The 19,149-nt window shown below is 37.7% G+C and overlaps 3 protein-coding genes across 3 annotated transcripts; all 3 read left to right on the forward strand.

The window, feature by feature from the left end:
- Window positions 1-223: 223 nt before the first annotated feature.
- Window positions 224-5,783, forward strand: LOC103705887 (60S ribosomal protein L24-like). Its single transcript, XM_008789772.4, has 6 exons — window positions 224-365; window positions 1,752-1,797; window positions 2,100-2,175; window positions 2,274-2,375; window positions 5,154-5,302; window positions 5,513-5,783. Exons 2-6 carry the CDS (start codon window positions 1,787-1,789, stop codon window positions 5,667-5,669), a joined length of 495 nt encoding a protein of 164 aa, XP_008787994.2. The 5' UTR covers window positions 224-365; window positions 1,752-1,786; the 3' UTR covers window positions 5,670-5,783.
- Window positions 5,784-8,366: 2,583 nt separating this feature from the next.
- On the forward strand, window positions 8,367-13,817 carry LOC103705992. The gene is made up of 9 exons (XM_039132351.1): window positions 8,367-8,500; window positions 8,930-9,051; window positions 10,856-10,958; window positions 11,104-11,163; window positions 11,568-11,630; window positions 11,756-11,959; window positions 12,050-12,152; window positions 12,288-12,505; window positions 13,324-13,817. The coding sequence occupies exons 2-9, from the start codon at window positions 8,936-8,938 to the stop codon at window positions 13,414-13,416; spliced, it is 960 nt and encodes a 319-aa protein (XP_038988279.1). The 5' UTR covers window positions 8,367-8,500; window positions 8,930-8,935; the 3' UTR covers window positions 13,417-13,817.
- Window positions 13,818-16,094: 2,277 nt separating this feature from the next.
- Window positions 16,095-19,083, forward strand: LOC103705888 (transcription factor Pur-alpha 1-like). The gene is made up of 5 exons (XM_008789773.4): window positions 16,095-16,667; window positions 16,776-16,823; window positions 18,102-18,245; window positions 18,346-18,588; window positions 18,682-19,083. Exons 1-5 carry the CDS (start codon window positions 16,410-16,412, stop codon window positions 18,829-18,831), a joined length of 843 nt encoding a protein of 280 aa, XP_008787995.2. The 5' UTR covers window positions 16,095-16,409; the 3' UTR covers window positions 18,832-19,083.
- Window positions 19,084-19,149: the final 66 nt, after the last annotated feature.

Here is a 19,149-nt window from a genome sequence, read left to right on the forward strand (position 1 = left end):
ACAAAAGGACATCCATCCTTATCACAGAATCTGAATTTTTAGAAAAATAGTATACATTCGATGTTCCCTTAAATAACCCAGAACTAGAGTACGCATCAAAGCGGGTTGACCGCGCTGGACCTGAATCAAAAGACCCATTTTCTACAATCGTATCCGTCGGACACTGGTCCTCTATTATCATCGACCGTTATGTGGACACTCCATCCAGAGGGGTCATTGATCGAACGGTCCTGATTCATTCGTGTCTCCCTCACGGTCGCCGTGGAGTAGCTTAAAAACCCTAAAAAAGGGCTGCCAGCGCTTCCGCCTTCCTCGCTCCGGTACTTCCCTCGGCCGTCTTTGTCCGCCGCTAGGGTTTCCTCACGGTGCGTCTCCAAGCCTCGTCAATTCATTCCGTTCGCTATTTCTGAACTCATCTTCGGTCTTCCTATCTAAATATCGAGTTGGTCCGATTTCCCGTTTTCTTGGAGAATAGTACGTTTGCTGAAGCTCCTTTGATCACGAAATGCTTTAAGATTCATGGGTTTCGGTAGATATATTTTATCCGATGACTTGTTAGGGTTTCATGGCATGTTGATTCCGAATGCTTGTCGGATTTGAATCCAGCCGCTCTCTCTGATCTTTTGATATTGTCGTTCATCTTGTTGGCTTAGATCGGTTCTTGATGAGACCCACTCGAGTTTAGATCCTGTTATGGTTAGGTGGATTGCTTATGGATGGCGGCTCCATTTTTATGTTACTTAAATATCTGTATAATAATATTATGGTCTTGTATTTTTTTTTTTTTTTTGATGAAGATTCAGCCCTACTTTTGGAGGTATTCCTTAAAGCTTGTGAAACTTTTGGTGATGCGTATGTTGTAAGTTATCAAGTGTTATGGAACTTGTTTCTGATGATATTTTTTTTTTCTTCTTTTAGATAGTCTCATTTAGCAAGATTTTGATGGATGCTAGGATGTTTTTTGTCTTTTTCTTTGATGGAACTCTCTTGCTCATGAACTTATATAAGTGAGACCAGAGTTCACGTCGACCTTTTATTGCCGGAGAAGTGTTTTCCATTTGGTCTTGGTTAATAGTCAAATATGAGGATGGGTGATATATGCTACGTTGAATGTTGGTGGGAGATCTCCATCTTTATTCAGTTCCTCGTTGTTTCATCAAACATGTGATTATATAATGCATCCATTTCATTCCAAATTTTGCAAATTATCGTGCTTAGACTGATATCTGACTGGTGTTATGTTACTAATCTTAAATATGTTATTATTTTCCAGACATATGGGTTTTTGCCTTACTATCTTCCTTCTAACTTGCACTTGTTGTATATTTGTGGGTTGTAGTTCTGCACATGTACTGAGGCTTCGTTTCATAATGATTGAACATTTGCCTAATCTTAATGTGCAAGAACAATATGGGGATCCGCTTTGCAGAATTAACAAGTCATGTTTTTGCTGCCTGTAAAGACCCAACATTATTCAATTTCAAAGAATATTTCTATGATGTAACTATTATACCATAATTCTGGCAGATGCTGCCCATGGTTTTTGATTCCCACCCATGGTTTCATGGAAACGTCGGGATGATGAACTTTGACCCGTGTTATCAGTTTTGTTTTTGAAAGTTCTCATTGCAAATTCGTTTTATTTTTGAAAATTCTCATTGCAAATTCGTTTTATTTTTGAATGTTCTCATTGCAATTTCTGTTGCTTGGTTCCTGCATTCTGATTGCTTGTTTTTATTGATTGTCTTTAGGAAAAAGTGGTGAAGTCACCTGAAGGCAAAAAAGAATGGTTCTGAAGTATGTGACATCATCCTGATGCATGGATTTTCCCACTTTTTTTCTTTTGTTATTTACATTATGACAAATGACTGGCCCTTTCCCATGAATATGTCCTGGGCCCTTTTCTTCCCCCTTTTGTGTTAATTTTGTCGTATTTTCATAGTTCTAGTAATTGTTCAATTTTAAAAACCTACATTTTTGTTTTGGAAGTCTCATGTTATGTCATTCTTTCTACATACCTCAAGTTATTAGGTTTTTCCCCCTAACATTGTTCAAGGGTGCTGGAATACTAACTTTCAAAGAATGTGCTTGAACTGCAGGACAGAACTTTGTCGTTTTAGTGGTGCTAAGATATACCCTGGAAAGGGCATTAGATTTGTTCGATCTGACTCCCAGGTAAGACTATTCAGATTTTGTAATATAAAAGAGCTATGATATCAAAACACAATTATTTATCATTTTGTGTTGACACCAATGGATATGTTTACTTTTAGGTCTTTCTTTTTGCCAACTCAAAATGCAAGCGCTACTTCCACAACCGTCTGAAGCCTGCGAAGCTTACCTGGACAGCTATGTATAGGAAGCAACACAAGAAGGTACTTTCATCACTTGATCTTTTTACATTTTGCCTAGCATAAATCCCCCTGAAAAAGTTGATCCTAGGCATGGGTTAGCCTGTCCATTTTACACGCTCAAAAATTTTCCAGCACCCATAGCGATCCTTCATGTTATATATATTGATTTGACACTTTTATTGACCACTTCAAGCTGAGTTCTGTAGAAGTAAATATGACTACTTAAGCAGATGATATAGAATTTCATAATTTAGGATAAACAACTCTGCTTGTGCATTAGTTAAAAGTTTTGGATAAATTGTTAGTTTAAATTAGGAAATGTTAACTTCTTGAGGAAAGAGTTGGTTTTTATTCGTCTGTTGCATTTTAAGCATCTGAGTCAAGAGTATGGGGAGCTACTTATACTCTTGCTGCCTTTTGTTGGCACATACATGTCACTTAAGAGGGGCATCCCAATGCACCAGGCTCCCACCATTCCAAAGTTTGGGGAGGGTCAAATTTGCACAGCCTTACCCCTGTGTACGAAGAGGTTGTTTTTATGTGTGACACCTAGTTCATAATGGAGCAGCTTTACTGTGGCATCAATGCCCGTCCTCTACATACATATTGCCTAAGTCTTATAAAATTCTACTATATGATTGATTATTTGCCCAAAATATGGTAGTGATAGTAGTTTGCATTAAAGTAATTAATTTTAAAGTTTCTGCTTGCCTGGTTTCTTGAATTAAGTAAATGTCAACCCACAACTTGTCAGATGCTGAAATTGTTTGCAGTCCTTTATGACATGTTGTGGTACTTTCTTTTTTTCCATGGTCATACTCAACATGCATGACAACAGATGCATCATGAAAGGACATATAAGACAGGAGTAGTGATATAAAAATGCTAAGTGGAATCAAACGTTAATCTTATTTTAGTCAAAAGAAAACTCTACTAGCAAAGGTTGTTTTTGGATTGGCAGAGATAGGGAAGGCGAGTTTGAAAACTGATTCTCTTCATGTCTACTGTAGTCTATGCTGAGATATAGTTAAAAGATACTGAGTCATAGTATATTGATTTTGCATTATTTTATGTTAAGAAGGATTTCCATGTTCCCCTAGGCGCGATTTAAAACTGACTAGAATAATGGATTTCACATTATCAAAGGGCTGAAATTGTTTTAGGATCTGACTAAATAATTATGGATAAAGCACATTTCTAATTTTCTATGTTAGCAGTCTAAGTCAAGTCCATGACCAATGGACCATGTTCCACATCTCAGCACCGAAGCAGTATTTTTTTCGTTTTAAAAAAGAAAAGAGAAGCCAGTAAAGTCTGAAATTATGTTCTGCGAGTAGTTCATTAAAACTGTAACCTTTTTCTTTATTTGAAAAAAATAACTAATGCCTTTCCTATTCTTTTGAAACATTGCACTCATACCTATTAATGGAAGCCTTCTCTGTTTTTCTCCAAAATAAAGAAAAGAGATAAAAAAAGACTTGTACTTGAGACAAACTCAATTAGGAGTGAGTCATATAGTCCAGGAAACTAAAATTTCTCTCTTTGGTCTTTCCCAAGAAATAGCCGTTCATCAACTAAAGATGGTCAGCCAAATAAAAGCTTCTACTAGTGTCTAGCCCCTTAATCCTTTCATAAGTGGGCCCCATAAATTTGTTTTCTCGTTTAACTTAAAAAACTGAGAGTAGCATAGAAAGGACCGTCGAATGATCTGATGACATTTCTTGATCAATTAACCTTTGAACATTGGCAATAGACCCCATAAAAATATATAATATTTTTTAAAAATCGAACCCTTTATTATACCGAAAATAAACCAATATATGAGTCAAAAGATAGTCTTCCTGCTGTGAGAACTTCTTTCCTCTTCTTGCCTATGTTATATGATTTCCTAACTTGGCTGCTGTAAGGTGATAACCCTGACAGCCTAAGAAGCCAGGTTGGTGCCTGGATTGTACCAGTCCCTCTCTGTCACTGTTGCTGTCGCTGGTGCTAAATTTAGACACTAAAGTATACAGCATTGAGAGCCAAATGAATAGAAAGGGTGTTCATTGCCAACTATGTCAAAATTTTCATATAATTTGTCTGCGACGTCATCTTTGGGCTGGCTAGAGTTACGTTTCATTTCAAAAGTTTCTCATCAGCTGCATTTTCAGTATAAGTTTTAAAAATTTTCTTGTTATTCAATGAAAAAAGTTGCTTGCATGCATGTTTGACCTAGAGTTGTATAAGCTGTTTCTTCAATAACTTTTAAAATAGCTATCAGTATTGTAGAAATAGGTTCATACCATATAATAGTGTAAGTACGTAGATACTAATAGGATCTTTTCGGGTGACGACATTAAATGCTAGGTGGTGTCTGAGTTGTTGTTGTCCAGGTGGCCATAGAGAATATCAGGTAGCTGCCTTTATTAACCTTGCCTGGGAGGGTGTCATGGTTCTCCCTAGCACTTGAGCAAATTGAGTAGGTGTGCTCCTCACCTGTCACAGAAACTGTATAGCATGCCTTCTGCAACTGAACCTAGAATGGACACCGTTGTTTGATAAATAATATTCCTTCCAGATAAAGGTGGGCCTGGAACACACAGTATGCATGGTTTTTTTCCTTATTTTGTTAAAACGTTACTCATGAGGATGGGAAACACTCTTTTTAACTTGAGTTCGCATCATGTATATCAACATACAATATTCAATATAGTATTGCTGCTGCTGCTGCTGCTGCTGTTTTGATAAGCCGCATGATTGACAAAATGTGTTTAGGTGTGCTAAAGACAAAAATTGTTCGCCTGGTTGTGGCTGCAGGACATTCATGCTGAAACTATCAAAAAGAAACGCCGTGCCACAAAGAAGCCATATTCAAGATCAATTGTTGGTGCTACCCTGGAAGTTATACAGAAGAGGAGAACTGAGAAATCCGAGGTTCGCGATGCTGCCAGAGAAGCAGCTCTTCGGTATAGTTCTACCCAACTGGTTGCTCTGTCCAACTGGTTGATTGTATTAGAGCACTTTTAATTGATCGAAGTTTGTTTAAGCATTGGGATCAGTATGTTGGCAATATTTCCTAGAAGATATAACTTGATGCATGTTGGCTATATATCTGTAGTTTAGCACTTGCACACGTTATTCTAGCATGAAAATGACACTAGGTTTGCCGTTTGCAGTGAGATCAAGGAGCGTATAAAGAAGACCAAGGATGAAAAGAAAGCTAAGAGGGCAGAGCTGATGACAAAAACCCAGAAGACCCAGACAAAGGGCAGTAGCGTGGCTAGAGCTCCTAAAGGCCCAAAGCTTGGTGGTGGTGGTGGTGGGAAGCGATGAACATCTTTGCTTGTTTCTCCAATTTTTGCTTTTTCAGTTGTATTTTGCAAAACCAAGTCTATTACTTGATTTTTCTTATCAATCACATGGTTGAGACACACTGCTTTGTTGTGATTTCGTTGCTTACTATTTTGGTTCCTACTGGTGATTTTTCTTCCTAGTAGCAGGAGCTAGCTGAGCTGTCAGGGTTTGATGAGGGCTTTTGGCTGTTTATATCGCTTTTATTTCTTTCAGAATTTACGGTGCTGAGTTGAGGAACATCTTGGGTGCAGTTTATGGATGACCACAGGCTGCTTATTTGGACAGGAGAGCTGATTCTAAATTGAACTCGAGTGCTGCCAAACAATGCATCAAACTTGGGCAAATCTGGGTTGGATATTTACGCTTCTGAGGGTTGCAGTTTATTACTCTTGTTCCATAAATCTGAAATCTTAATTGTTTGACAGAGGCAGAAGTTCCCTGTTCTATACATTCCAGAGTCTTGTTGATTTTACAGTCTAATATGATTTAAACGGCGCTAGCTGGTAACCTGCTTCATTTCAAGGCTAAACAAACTACAGATAGCTAAGATGGTGAATGTTACTACTTCCCGTGGGCGTCGGTAGTGGGTTAATATGATACTTGTACTTTTTCCTCAAGAATGTTCGAAGGATAAAAGCATGACTTTGACAGGATTCAAACAGTCCACGCATATTGATTTGAGAGATTTCGTAGTTGAGAAGTATGGTGCAGGATTTCCATTCAGGAAAGCGAGGACTGGATTGGTTTTGGGTTTGGTTCAGTTTTTGGGTACTTTGCAACCTAGATCCTCCATTTGTAGAATTCATCAGGTAATGGATTATAAATTTGTTATTAAGTGATTGAAGTGTATAAGCCTTTCTTGTTTAGACATTATAGCACTTGCGCTGGAGCAGAATCATAGGTGATTTTAATTAAATTAGGAAATGGCTATTGTTTTTGCTGGAATTGCCATCCAATAATTTATAAGACTTGCTCGTAACGAAAAATAGTTGATGAATAAGAGTAGAAAGTTGAGCATGAATATATAGTGGTACAATTATAGATTTTTATGTTTTATCAAATAGCTTCAACCTACGTAGAAATCTCATTTAAAATTGTAGAAACTCTAATATATACAGTAAATAAGATAACAAGAAAAAGTTTAAGAAAGCCATGGTGACAGTCTGATGAAACATCCATCAAATGATGGTAAGTGATCACCAAACAAGGCTTATCTATTGATAGAAAGTTTGTCCGGATGGATTAAGCCGAAAATTTTATGAAGGGATTCTGTTACATGGGCCCACATGCGAGATGAAAATCTTTTTGCTTTGTGTAATCGCACTTTTGTTTTGGTGGCTGTGGATGGATTACGCCATCTCAGTGCCAGCTGAACCAGATAGCGTTCCCATCGAGTGTGTCCAGACGGGAGGCATACGGTCCCCAACATTTAAATGAGTATAAGACTGGAAATGATTGGGGCCTTGACCTGTTTTTAAGTCTAGAAAATAAGATGGCGCTTTTTGATGGAAAAGAAATTAGATGGCGCTTGAGCCTTGACCTGTTAACTGGATGAACAAGCTTGTGCCTAATATTTAGCGGGGCTTCAGCTGTTCATGAATTATGGATACGTGGCTTTCATTTGCATCGCAGCCTTCTCTCCTTGGAAGCAGGCAAGGTGGAAGATACAGTGTCCGTGTGGATCTTCTCTTATGCTGTTCGAGAGCAGACTCCCTCATAGTTGTTGCCTGTAGATGACGAACCCCTGGCACGGATTTTGAAATGGCAACTAAAGAGAAGATAGGAGGGGACTCCTACACTATCTCAAGAAAAGAAAGAAAAAAGTGGGTATATCCAGCTAACTTGTATCTCTTTATTCTTCTTCTTTCTCCTTCTTCCATTGTTATATATTGATTTATCTAGATGTATGTATTGAATTGTTGGATGACTAATTTACCCTATCTTATAACTTCTATGCCTCTCTTCTTTCTCCTTCTTTTATTACTGGATATCGATTTATATGGATGTATATATTGGATCGCTAGATGACTAATTTTGTAAGTACGTATCAACCGGCCGTAGATCTTGTACTGATGAATATCATCCTTTGAAGACTGTATCGATACCACTAGATATGTGTATTGGATCAGTGAATGATAAATTTGTTAGATATATATCAACTATGCATAAAGTGTATACCGGTGAACATCATGTTCTGGAAATCATACATCGATATCACCTGAGCTTTAAGTGTTCAATGTTGTTAAGTTTGTATCAGCTGGCCGAGGACTGTATATCTATAAATATCATATTTTTTTTTTGAAATACAACAGAAGGATAAAAGAAAAGAATACTGAAGGAGGAGAACAAGAGGGATCGAGGGATGAACAGACTCGCAGTTTTTTTTTTTTTAATTGTCCAAAATAACAGAGACGGAACTCTGTTAGTAAGAGGAGCTTCCTTCTTGATTTCAATTTACCGTTCTAGAAGCAAGGTAGCAGGAAAAAGAACCACACCGGTAAACCTGTTCGTGGACGACCGCAGCGATAAGCCTCATCCCTCCAACCCGCGCTTCAGATCCAACCAGCTGTTCGAACGGTATGGGTCCATATATAACAAAAAATGCCTCCGAACTTCTTTTTAAGTACCGAAATACCATCGTTCCCTCTTTAACGGCACAGCGACGCCGTTTTCCTGCCGTCCTGGTTATCTGGGTCCTCGGTCCTCGCCGGTCCGATAATAATAGAAGGGCCTATCAGGCCGAAGAGAAACTTCGAACCCCAGGGCCCTGGAAACCCTAATTCTAGACAAAAGGATCGCCCCTTCTTCAGGTAAGATCTTGATATCATCTTCTCTCCAGTTGGCACAGAGATCCCTCGATCTTTCCTCTTTTCCTCGAGAACCCTAATTTCTGATAGAGACATACTTGATTCATTTGGGCGTGTAATTTTAGGTTTTTTCAGATTGTCTTTTCTTGCGATAATAACGCCTGCGAGCGGTTGATCAGGTTTCTTATAGATTTAGTTCCCTGTGGCGATCTTGTCACTGACATGATTTGGATCTGCACGTCCCCGGATTTTATTCGTTGCCAATAAAAATCAGCTTTTTTTCTGGAGTGGATTTGGGATTTTAGGATCTCTTTATTCCTGTAACAATTCCATTTTTTTTTGGAATTTATTCTGTTCTTGTTTTTCGATTCTGTGGGAATTATGGCTTGTCTTTGTCATCGTTTGGTTACTATTAATCTGAATGCTATGCAGGAAGAGATGGAGAGCGTGAAGGCAGTACTATCCGCAATTGTGTTTATAGCTGCTCAAATCCCTCATGTTTTGTCCTTTCCTACCACGACTCCTGCGTTTCTGTGGTCTCCACACCATTTGGGGTATTAATTTATTCTCTTTGTTGTTTGTAGATTTTGGTATTACTAGGAGAACGGTCTATGTTAAGATCTTTGTAACTTCAGTGTAATACTTACGATTCATTAGTAGATTGGCTTTGGCTTTTGTAGTAATATTATGACACGATCGAGATCTTGTCTCAAATAGTCCAATTGCTGCCTCCTTCCATGTATTATTTTCTCACTTCATGCATTATTTAATGAGGATACTAATCCATATGCCAACAATATCATTTCCAATTTTCCTATTCCAACCAAAGATGAATTAATTCTGAATTTTCATTTTTTCCCCATTCATTTGCTTTTCTTTCTTTCATTTTGTTGTGAACAAAAGGAAGCTTAGCAATTTTACCCAGTAAACGATAGTTGCCAAGTTATTTAGTGAAGAGAAGGTTCATGTGAGTACCCCAAGAGGCACTATTGAGCTAGTTAAGCAAAAAGTGGTCATAAATGGTCTCAAACAATTAACTTGTGTATGGCTTGACAATTTATATTTTTCATGGTGGAGTATAACTACAGCATGTGCTAGGAAAATTATGTAATTTTTGCAAATCTCTGAATTTTTTGTCTGTGCAGTCTATACTGGTGGTTCTTGGAAGTGACAGTGATTAGATTTTTGCTTTTTTTTCATCAGTTGAGACTGGACAATGGTGACTTGATAATGGATTATTTCTGCCTACACTAAAGGCTGATAACAAGCCATCCTGATGTCTGATTATATCTTTTGATTGCTGGGCCTATGGTCCAGGCCTTCTAGTCACTTTAGATTTTCTCATCACAGAATTGGCCTGATGATAGTTTTGCACATAGTTTTGAGGGCCTGAAGGTCGTTATTTGATATACTTTGAATATCCTCATTGTTTTGCACCATTCTTGCATTAACAGCCCTATTAAGGAAGAACCGCCATAAAAATCTTGCTCGTGTATCGTCTGTAGCAGAACTACACAGTCTTAAGTTAAAAAGGCTCATGTGCCCTTTATCTATCATACATGAAGAGAACTTTTAAGAGTTGAATTTTCGTATTGCAGGCTCATGAGAGATTTTCCTTTTTAGCTTCTCTCTGTCTCTCTCTCTATCTATCTATCTATCTATCTATCTACCTATCTTTGTTTGTAGGCTTCACTTTTTAGGAGTCCGACTTATGTCTATCACATGCATTGCATGTGACAAAATCTAGTTCTGATGTAATAATAACTGAGCACTTATTGTGGGAATCATTGCTACTCAACTTAGTGACTGGATGAACAATATTTGATACACGACTATATAGGCAGCACCGAACCATGTTACCTTCCTCCTTTCCTTTCTCATTTTTCCCTTCTCCCATTCTCATGTCTGTACCTTTCTTCTCCTTCACCACATCTTCTTTCTGTCTTTTTTTTGTTCCTTTATTTATTTTACCATTTACTTCTAAGGGCTGTCTTCAATTCGGTGATCTTCGTATCTACGTACAATAGCAGAAAACTTACCTCATTGCACATTTATTTTGTCTGCTATTGCTGATTTCTGTTCAAGATGTTGCTAGAACATATGAAATAATAACATGGACAACAGTGACCTGTGATGCCATATTTCTGAATTACTTGTTTGACATAATGAATTCGACCATTTTCCCTATAATATATGATATTTCATACTTCACCTTTTTATATGTTAATGAATGCAGGTTCTGGTATTTTAGAGTGCTAGGCTGTTTGAAGTTCATACTCTTCCATTTTGGCAGATTTAGTTCTTCCAAACATTGCTGCAATAGAAGATATTATAGAACTACACTGTATGCTTTTGCAGATCATCTCAATATGGTGTTAAAGAAGTTGTTGACTACCGCACAATTTCCCCAAAGAATTTAGCTAAATCAGTTCTGTCTGAAGGTGGTTGGTCAAACATGGTGGTGAGTTGTCCACTTGATAATTGGATACCTTACTTTTTCTTACAATTTGATGTATTATAATTATCTCTTGCTTGATCTGCTATGGGAGGTGATGCAGTGCTTGATACTAAAGTTTTTATTATCTGACTTTGGCCTTTTTTCTCAGTGCTCTGGGGAGGACCTTCATGAGAATGTGGATGTTGCATTTGTTTTTGTTGGGAGAAAGGTAAAGAATTCATTTCTTTTATATTTATCAGATATGGTATGTGAGGACATCTGTATTTGCTACAGTTTATTCTTGTAAGTGCTTCTTCAGATATCGCTTCGCCCTACATGTGGGTAGAAAGAATGGGTTTGTTGCCATAGAAACATGGACTGCCAGTTTTCTGTAGGAGCACTAGCTTTCTGGATCACTTGTATAGGTGCATGTTTTAATAATTAAGGATGAAAATGTCTCACGTATTTTGTACCTGTAAATTCCCACAGTGATGAATTGTCTGGTTTTCATCCACTGTTCATCTTGTGATTAGCAAATGTGAATGTATGGGATGAATTTATGGTTGGTGCAAATATCAAAGTAATTAGTTTTCCTGCTTTCACCGACTAACAAGACTTTATCTTCCTCTGTAGTTGCAATCATCAGATATCTCTAAAACTAAATACCTGGATCAAGTTTTGCTTGACATGTTAAAGGTAATCAGCATCGCTTTGTTTGCCTGTCTTTTGCCATATGTGTTTTTTTATCTTTTGCAAGATGTGATTTTTCAGTTATGTGGAAGGCTTACAAGTTCTAACATTTGGAGTTACTTTTTCTCCAGCTCTCATTCACAAGTTCAAATTTTTCTATGGCATTTCCATATGTGGCCGTATCAGAGGAAAATGACACACTGGAAAATTCTTTGATATCGGGATTTGCTGAAAATTGTGGGCATGGATTAAAAGTGAATCATATTGCTTACTTGGACTCTTGTTCTGTTAATGGCAAAGACCTTAAGAAGCTTCAAGGCCTGCATTCAGTACATGTAAATTGCTTCTATAAATCTGTAACTAATAACACTAAATATTTGATTTTATATTAGTAACTGATGTTGATTTTTGTAAAATAATCCAAGGACTTCGTGAGATCAAGGATGGAAACAAGAGTAAATGGGCAGACGGATCTGATTGTTTTCTGCAATGGGGGCTCTGAGGAATTGGATACCACCCAGTCAGAAGGTATGTTAGATCAAGTTTTCTTCTCAAAAGAACTTCTCGAAAAGGTATTTAGATTGAAATAAGATAACTACTGATGATCTTCTATGGTAAATGGAAGACTATGCTTAATTGTATGTGACGAAATGAAATTTGCAGGGGAGGTTTTATCTGAACTAATCAGTTCACTGGAGCAGTCTGGTGCCACATATGCAATTCTTTATGCTTCTGAGCCGTTTAGGTCACTTCAATACCCTACTCACCTGTCTTTGAGTAGGTTTCTTGCAGAAGACACCAGTGGCAATGGTTCAGCTAATTCTACCTTTTGTGATGGAGTTTGTCAAATTAAAACATCACTTCTGGAAGGGGTTTTTGTCGTAAGTTCTGATTTCTGTGGTTTATTTTGTTTCATTAAGTTAATAATTAAATATTTTGGACATTTGAATGCTGATGCTTCTATTAATGTTACCTTTCCTAATGTTTATATTGTATCCCCATGTGTACATCTAGTAGGTTAAACTATAGAGCACATAAGTTTACTTTCTAAAAGAAATTTGAAAGATAATGATATTACCGAGTGAATGACATTCTACCTCTAATCAATTTAGTTGATCATTTAATTTCATTGGTATTTTGTTGTCGGTCAATTACTCAGATCAAATACTTATCCCTTCTTGTGAGGGCTGTGCACTCAAAACCCAACACCTTCCCCATCTTCTCTTGCACATAGTTAGCCACCTCACGACTGCTGCACTGCTTCCCATCGACAGAACTAGTGGCCACCTTCTCCATGAACACCACATCATAGCCTGAGAACGGATTCATAAGAAAATAGAGCGGATCCAAGCCCTTGAATCCGCTCGCAGTGGTGCTGTAGAACATGCTGACATGCAACTTCACCGCTACCAGCATGACCTCGTGGCTCAGCTCGGTGAACAACGGGCTGAACCGGAGGAGGTACGGCTCGCAGCATGTCGCCGAGATCGTGTAATATCAAATCCCATTCTACTGCTGTGAAGTGAAAATTTTGTTGTTAATGAGTAAGATGACTTGTGAAAAAATAGTATAGCCACAGTGAACAGATGGTAGAGAGAGGTTGAATTCAGTATTTAATTCGTTCTAATGCCAGATAAACTTGGAACTCACAATTTCTACATGCTACTGAGTTTAAATTGTTTATGCTTTTGGTTTTCAGGGGATTGTTCTGCTCATAATATTAATATCAGGTCTGTGCTGTATGATGGGTATTGACACTCCTACAAGATTTGAGACTCCGCAAGAATCCTGATGTGTCTTTTGGAAAGAGTTCATTGTGCTAACCAGGTGGAATCCTTAGACATAAGACAGATACATGCGGAATGTGGTTCATATATCTGAATTGTTGTCTAGTGTTGTACCTTCTCATTTGTAAGGTGCCTTTTTTGGCCTTCTATTCAATAATCCACTGCCTGAGACAGCCAATGTTTACGACTTCAATATGAGCTCTCTTTTAAGATTTCAAGACCTGGAAATATTTTTGGATAAAGTTCAATGTACAGGGCTTCTGTTGTACTATGATTTTGTGCTGCTTTGTCTTTGATTACCAGAACCAGAAGTTTACACATTAAGCTTGATTTTTTGTTTGATTGCTCGACAGGAAGATGGTTCATAACATACATGAACCAATGAAATAGTATTAGTTATCCATTATTGGACGGTTGTGCCAATTCCATTGAATCTAGGACTATGGCATTATGTAATTTAAATCGAAACGATATAGTCTGAATATGAGAATTATAGCTAAGTTAATTTAATTCTCATTCTCGTGTTTCTGCCTTGCAAAATCTGAAGACCTTTGGAAAAGGAATTCCATGGTTCGGTGGTTGTTGGTTCTCATGGAACTTTTTCATGGATTGCAGTTTCCTTCTTATCATCTATCTCTCGTTTTTAATTCTATCTGGACAATATTCTTAAAAGCAAAAGTTAGTGCATATATGCGGGAGGATCGGGAATCGGTCGAGGGGCCACGTGTCTTTAATGAGGTGGCACCTGTCTTTTTTTAAAAGTCACGTTACTGGAATGTAAGCCAATGTGTATGGGGCGACGCTGAGGATGATGTATGGTCACCTTCATGGCCGCGTACAGCCCATGAATGTAGCAACCCATGGGAATCATGTGAATGAACGCATGCCGCCGCCAGTTGGGAAGCAGCAAGGGGGACTTTGTTGGGCCAGGTGGCCATATCCTAGGGGTGAAAATGGATCGGAATCCATTTAGGTATTCAAATTTATTCAGATATAAATAGAAATTTGAACACTCGTATATCCATATCTGTCAAAAAAAAAAAAAAAAAAAAGGAGAGATATGAATAGTTAACTATCTGATTTATATCTGAATATCTGATTTTATTTATAATTTTATGTTATTTTATATAGTACTCATCAATTTTTTAGAAAAATAAATAAGCATATTAACATGCTATTAATTTGATTTATTATCCATTTAGTAATATCTTTGATTCTATGGTTATAAAGTTTAATTATCTAATATATGTCCGTATTTATAGTATCGGATTTGCATCCATATTTATTTAAAATAAATATGAATATAAATTTTAGCAAACTAATATTCATATTCAAATCTACATTCATCAAATAAAACAAATATGGATATGCCTATGGTAGTATCTTATTCAATTTCAACTCTATCCAACCCCATCCATAGAAAGTTTGGTTATTTTTGCCCTACAAAGCAAGATAAGCCAAATTGAAATGAATGGTAGACTGGATGTGCAAACCTAAACCGAAGCTAGCAGACCTCAGCTTGCAAGAAGGATTTGACATTCATGGAATCCTGCAGTGTTACTCTAAAGCAACCATTTTGTAGTTGTATGCAAGAGAAGAAATTGGGTGTATGCATGCTGTAAAATAGAAACCGTATTTGTACGTAGGTTGTGTACCATAGACAAAAAGAACTCGAGGTCGGTAACCAAAGTATCATTTCTGAATACAGAGGCAGATGGCTCTGTAGGCTCACCCTTCAAACACAACTCTCACAGGCCAATATATATCATGTTCAGCCTTGCAAAAGATCTTAGCTCATATGCAAATTTAAGAAAGAAAGAAAAAAAGGGCAGAGTAGATAAAACAAAGGGTAAGCTGTCTATCTGACTACAGAAAAGATGGCAACCATTCCTTATTTTATCTACAGAGAGTAGATAAAAACAGATGTTCTGTAACTCTCTTCCCAGCAGCAATTTTTCCTTCCTTTGCAGGAGCAGAAGCCATGAAGGGGCAATGTGACATCACTTCGACCGCTGCCCTTGGCGCATGTTAGCGCTGCATGCTCTCTTAAATCTTACTGCAAGCAGAACTCTGGACTTGTTTTTTTGTTTTTTTTTTACTAAAATATTTTTTAAAAAAATAATCTTTAATAATATAATATTTAAAAAAATAATTTTAATATATTTAATTGATCATTGAAAAAAATTGACACATTCTAAAACGACTTATCTTTAGTTAATTATAGAAAAGTAGCTTTTATTTTTTGAAAAAATTATATGAAATACCTAATAGGGCAATGTTTTAACCATAAATTTTGATGGCAAGGGAGTATTTTTGAAAAAAAAAATTAACTAGTAAAAAATTATTTTTTTAATCTTTGATTATTTTTATTATAAAACATAAAAATTTTATTTTTATTTTTTAAAAATTTTAATTAAATAAATATTTTTTTTGGTGAAAAATAGAAGGAAGGGAAGAAGAAATCTTACCTGCATAGCAGCCCCACTGAGCCCCTCCACCAAAAAATGTTCGATGCAAGCCGCAAGTTTCCGCATATTCTTTCTGACTTGTGGGTTTTTTCTATTGAATTTCTTACTCATGTATGAGTATGTTATTCCAGCGCCATTTTGATACCAGTGGACCAGTAGCACTTCGATACAAAAGTACTGCTTCGTTTCACAGGTCGGAAAAAACCGATAAACCTCTCCCTCGAGCTGAAAAAAAAAAAAACACCGCCTCCTTCGGGAGGGTTAGCAAGAGAGCGAGGAGACGGTTAAAAAAGGGGGCGAAACGAGTGTGAACGATGGCCTCCGCTCAAACTCCATGGCACCAACCCCCTCCCCCAACCCTAGCCGTAATCGTAATTCCCATCACCATCAGCGGAATGCCTCGGCCCGAAAACCTAATTAGCCTTCCCATCCCAATTCCTTGGCGTGGTCTTTGAGATTTTCATCTCGGTTTTTTTTTTTGTTCTTTGAGGGTTTGGAGCTAGGGTGAGGGGCTCTTGGAGTAAGAGGGGATGATGGAGGGGGCTTCCGGGGGGAACGACGTGGAGCTGGTGTGCAAGACGCTCCAGTTCGAGCACAAGCTCTTCTACTTCGATCTGAAGGAGAACCCCCGTGGGAGGTACCTCAAGATCTCCGAGAAGACCTCGGCCGCCAGATCCACCATCATCGTGCCCTTGAACGGCATCGTCTGGTTCGTTGATATCTTTACTTACTACGTTAATACTGATGAGCGGAATGCCTTTAGCAAGGAGCTGAATCTTGATACCAAGGTTGAGGAAAAATCCAGACTTGGTTGGGAATTTGGTTTTTTTCTGTCTGTTTCTGAGGATTGTTCTCTTGTGGGGATCTGAGAATTTGACGGTTGTTTTTGTTGCCAGGTATTCTATTTTGACATTGGAGAGAATAAAAGAGGGCGCTTTTTGAAGGTATAATTCTATCTTTGCGGATTTTGTCTTACATCGCTTTACTTTTGGTTTTAACTTTTTGTTACATTTGGCAGCTTTATCAAACTTTTAGCTTGCGATTAACTTTTTCTATTGTTTAGAATTTTTCTTTTTCTGGGGTTTGTTATGGTTATTGTTTTATTTGAAACTGTTATACTAGCATGCACTCGGTCATTGATAACGCACGAACATTGCCCGAATATTTGGAAGTAATGCACTTGTTTGAATAAGTTTGCAAGTGCATAATTTAACTGTTGGAGGGTGGTTTATCAATGTCCTTTCATGATGAGAAAATAGAACATTGTCTCTGTAATGTCATGGGTACAGCATCTGTAACTTTCTGCATTGGAATCAGAAGTGAAGAATAAGTATATAATAATGTGCTTGTGTAATTATTTTCCACATACAACTTCTAAGAGGTTGAAACTGTTTTACATGGTTAAAGGCCTCAACTCAACGGATTGAAATTCTTGTGCTTTAGTTTCCTATGCATGTACTTAATTCATGGGGGATCTGAAAGGTTCATTTGAAAAAGAATCCAGCCTGTAATTAGAATGAAAATAAAAAGGGTTTGTAAAGCTAGCCTCTAAATGATGAGATTTAACATGTTTGTTATGAAAAATTTTCTTCTTGACAATGTGTTTGACTTGTAAGTTTTGGAGATAATGGTCATTATAAGGAAGCTAGATAGTATGATTTTTCTGGGCTCACCCCCATGTGCTCAGAAGATGCCTAGATAGAATTTTTCACTAGCCAATTGTCTGTTCATATCAAGGTCGGAGGAACCGGTACCAGGCACTGTACTGGTTTTCCGGCGGAGCGACTCGGTTCCTGAATTTAGTAAAGTCTCTGCCTCTCTGATTGTCCTTTTAGCATTTGTTTCTTGCTGTCACAACCATCGTGAAGGCCACTTGACATTAGGGTTATCCAGGCTTCTGAATTTTCCTTTAGAGATCGGAGATGATCAACACTTGAAAGCTTTTTGGGTGATTCATGTATGGAAGATATATAGCAGTAAGAATTTTACAGTCTATCATGCTTCAGGGTCAGCAATCTTTTAACAGGGCTTCTTTTGTATCCTGAAACAGTAGCCTTTAATTGGAAGGCAAAGTTTTAAGGGATTGGTGCCAGTCCATCTCTGTCTATTTTTCTGATGTAAGATCATATCTTGCTTATTAAATATATATTTATTTAAATGCTCGGCTCAACAGACTTTCTTGGCCTATGATAGAAGCTGATGAAAATGCTTGCTGAAATTAGATTTCAGAAGCTTCTGTTGGCAGAAATCGTAGTACAATAATCGTTCCTGCGGGAAGCTTGGGAGAAGAAGGATGGGCTGCATTTAGGAACATTTTGCTAGAGATAAATGATGAAGCTTCACGGCTTTTCATTGTACCCAATCAGGTAACATCTGAGCTGTTTTGTTTGTATATTCAGTCCATGACATCCTAAACTTGTCATATGCTCCGAGTGTCATGGGTGCTCCATTTAAATGCGAAAACAGCAACATATGGAAACTTCGGAGCATCTTCAAGGGCTTTCAGATAATGTGGGTGCTGGATTTATTTCAGGCCATAGTGCCCAATCAGTTGCATGGTCTGATATGAATCTTGATAGATTAGTTGAGCTGCCCCCGCAGGGTGAAATTGGAAGCTTGGGGCTATCAAAAGTAATCAGAGCTGATCAGAAACGATTTTCCTTTGACTTGGGAAGCAACAACAGGGGTCATTTCCTGAGGATATCTGAGGTATCAAGGACTTCTATTTCAAACACTACATTAATTCTTTTATTTCCCCCTTCATTGTGTTACAATTTTGCTACTTCTGCACATATTACTTAGGTTGCTGGGGCAGATCGTTCATCTATAATCCTTCCCTTGTCTGGGTTGAAGCAGTTTTACGAAACAATCGGCCATTTTGTGGAAATAACCAAAGACAGACTTGAAGAAGGAATAACAGGTCCAAACATTCGGACGGTAGAGCCTGCGTGAGACGATCGGATGAGTTTGGTCAGCTTTTGGTTCTCTATTCATTCGCTGGTATATTGATTAAGTGCATTATGTAGAACATGCTCTTGTTATTTTCTTCCTCATCCTGTCCGGTGGGTAATAATCGCATTTCTCTACTCGATGCTAGAGAATATCGAGTCTTTTGGAAAGTTTGTAACCCTGGGAATAATAGAGGACATAATATCTTGTAACTTGTGCTTCTAGCGGTAAAAAATGTGTACTTGCGTTGCGGAAGATCCATCTATCTGGGCTTGGTTAACGTCAGCAAGTTAATCATGATGCCAACATGTTTGTTTCTTT

The sequence above is a fragment of the Phoenix dactylifera genome, chromosome 12 (assembly GCF_009389715.1).
Source record: "Phoenix dactylifera cultivar Barhee BC4 chromosome 12, palm_55x_up_171113_PBpolish2nd_filt_p, whole genome shotgun sequence".
In the NCBI taxonomy this organism is placed as follows: domain Eukaryota; kingdom Viridiplantae; phylum Streptophyta; class Magnoliopsida; order Arecales; family Arecaceae; genus Phoenix; species Phoenix dactylifera.

Bases quoted from the DNA above. Each gene is read 5' to 3' on its own strand.
- LOC103705888 (XM_008789773.4), top strand. From the start codon at position 16,410: ATGATGGAGGGGGCTTCCGGGGGGAACGACGTGGAGCTGGTGTGCAAG. The intron at 16,668-16,775 runs GTTGAGGAAAAA...TTTTGTTGCCAG, and splicing joins AGCTGAATCTTGATACCAAG to GTATTCTATTTTGACATTGG. The intron at 18,246-18,345 runs GTAACATCTGAG...ATGCGAAAACAG, and splicing joins TTTTCATTGTACCCAATCAG to CAACATATGGAAACTTCGGA.
- LOC103705992 (XM_039132351.1), top strand. From the start codon at position 8,936: ATGGAGAGCGTGAAGGCAGTACTATCCGCAATTGTGTTTATAGCTGCT. The intron at 9,052-10,855 runs GTATTAATTTAT...ATGCTTTTGCAG, and splicing joins TGGTCTCCACACCATTTGGG to ATCATCTCAATATGGTGTTA. The intron at 11,960-12,049 runs GTAAATTGCTTC...AAATAATCCAAG, and splicing joins AAGGCCTGCATTCAGTACAT to GACTTCGTGAGATCAAGGAT.
- LOC103705887 (XM_008789772.4), top strand. The intron at 2,176-2,273 runs GTAAGACTATTC...GTTTACTTTTAG, and splicing joins TTGTTCGATCTGACTCCCAG to GTCTTTCTTTTTGCCAACTC. The intron at 2,376-5,153 runs GTACTTTCATCA...TTGTGGCTGCAG, and splicing joins ATAGGAAGCAACACAAGAAG to GACATTCATGCTGAAACTAT.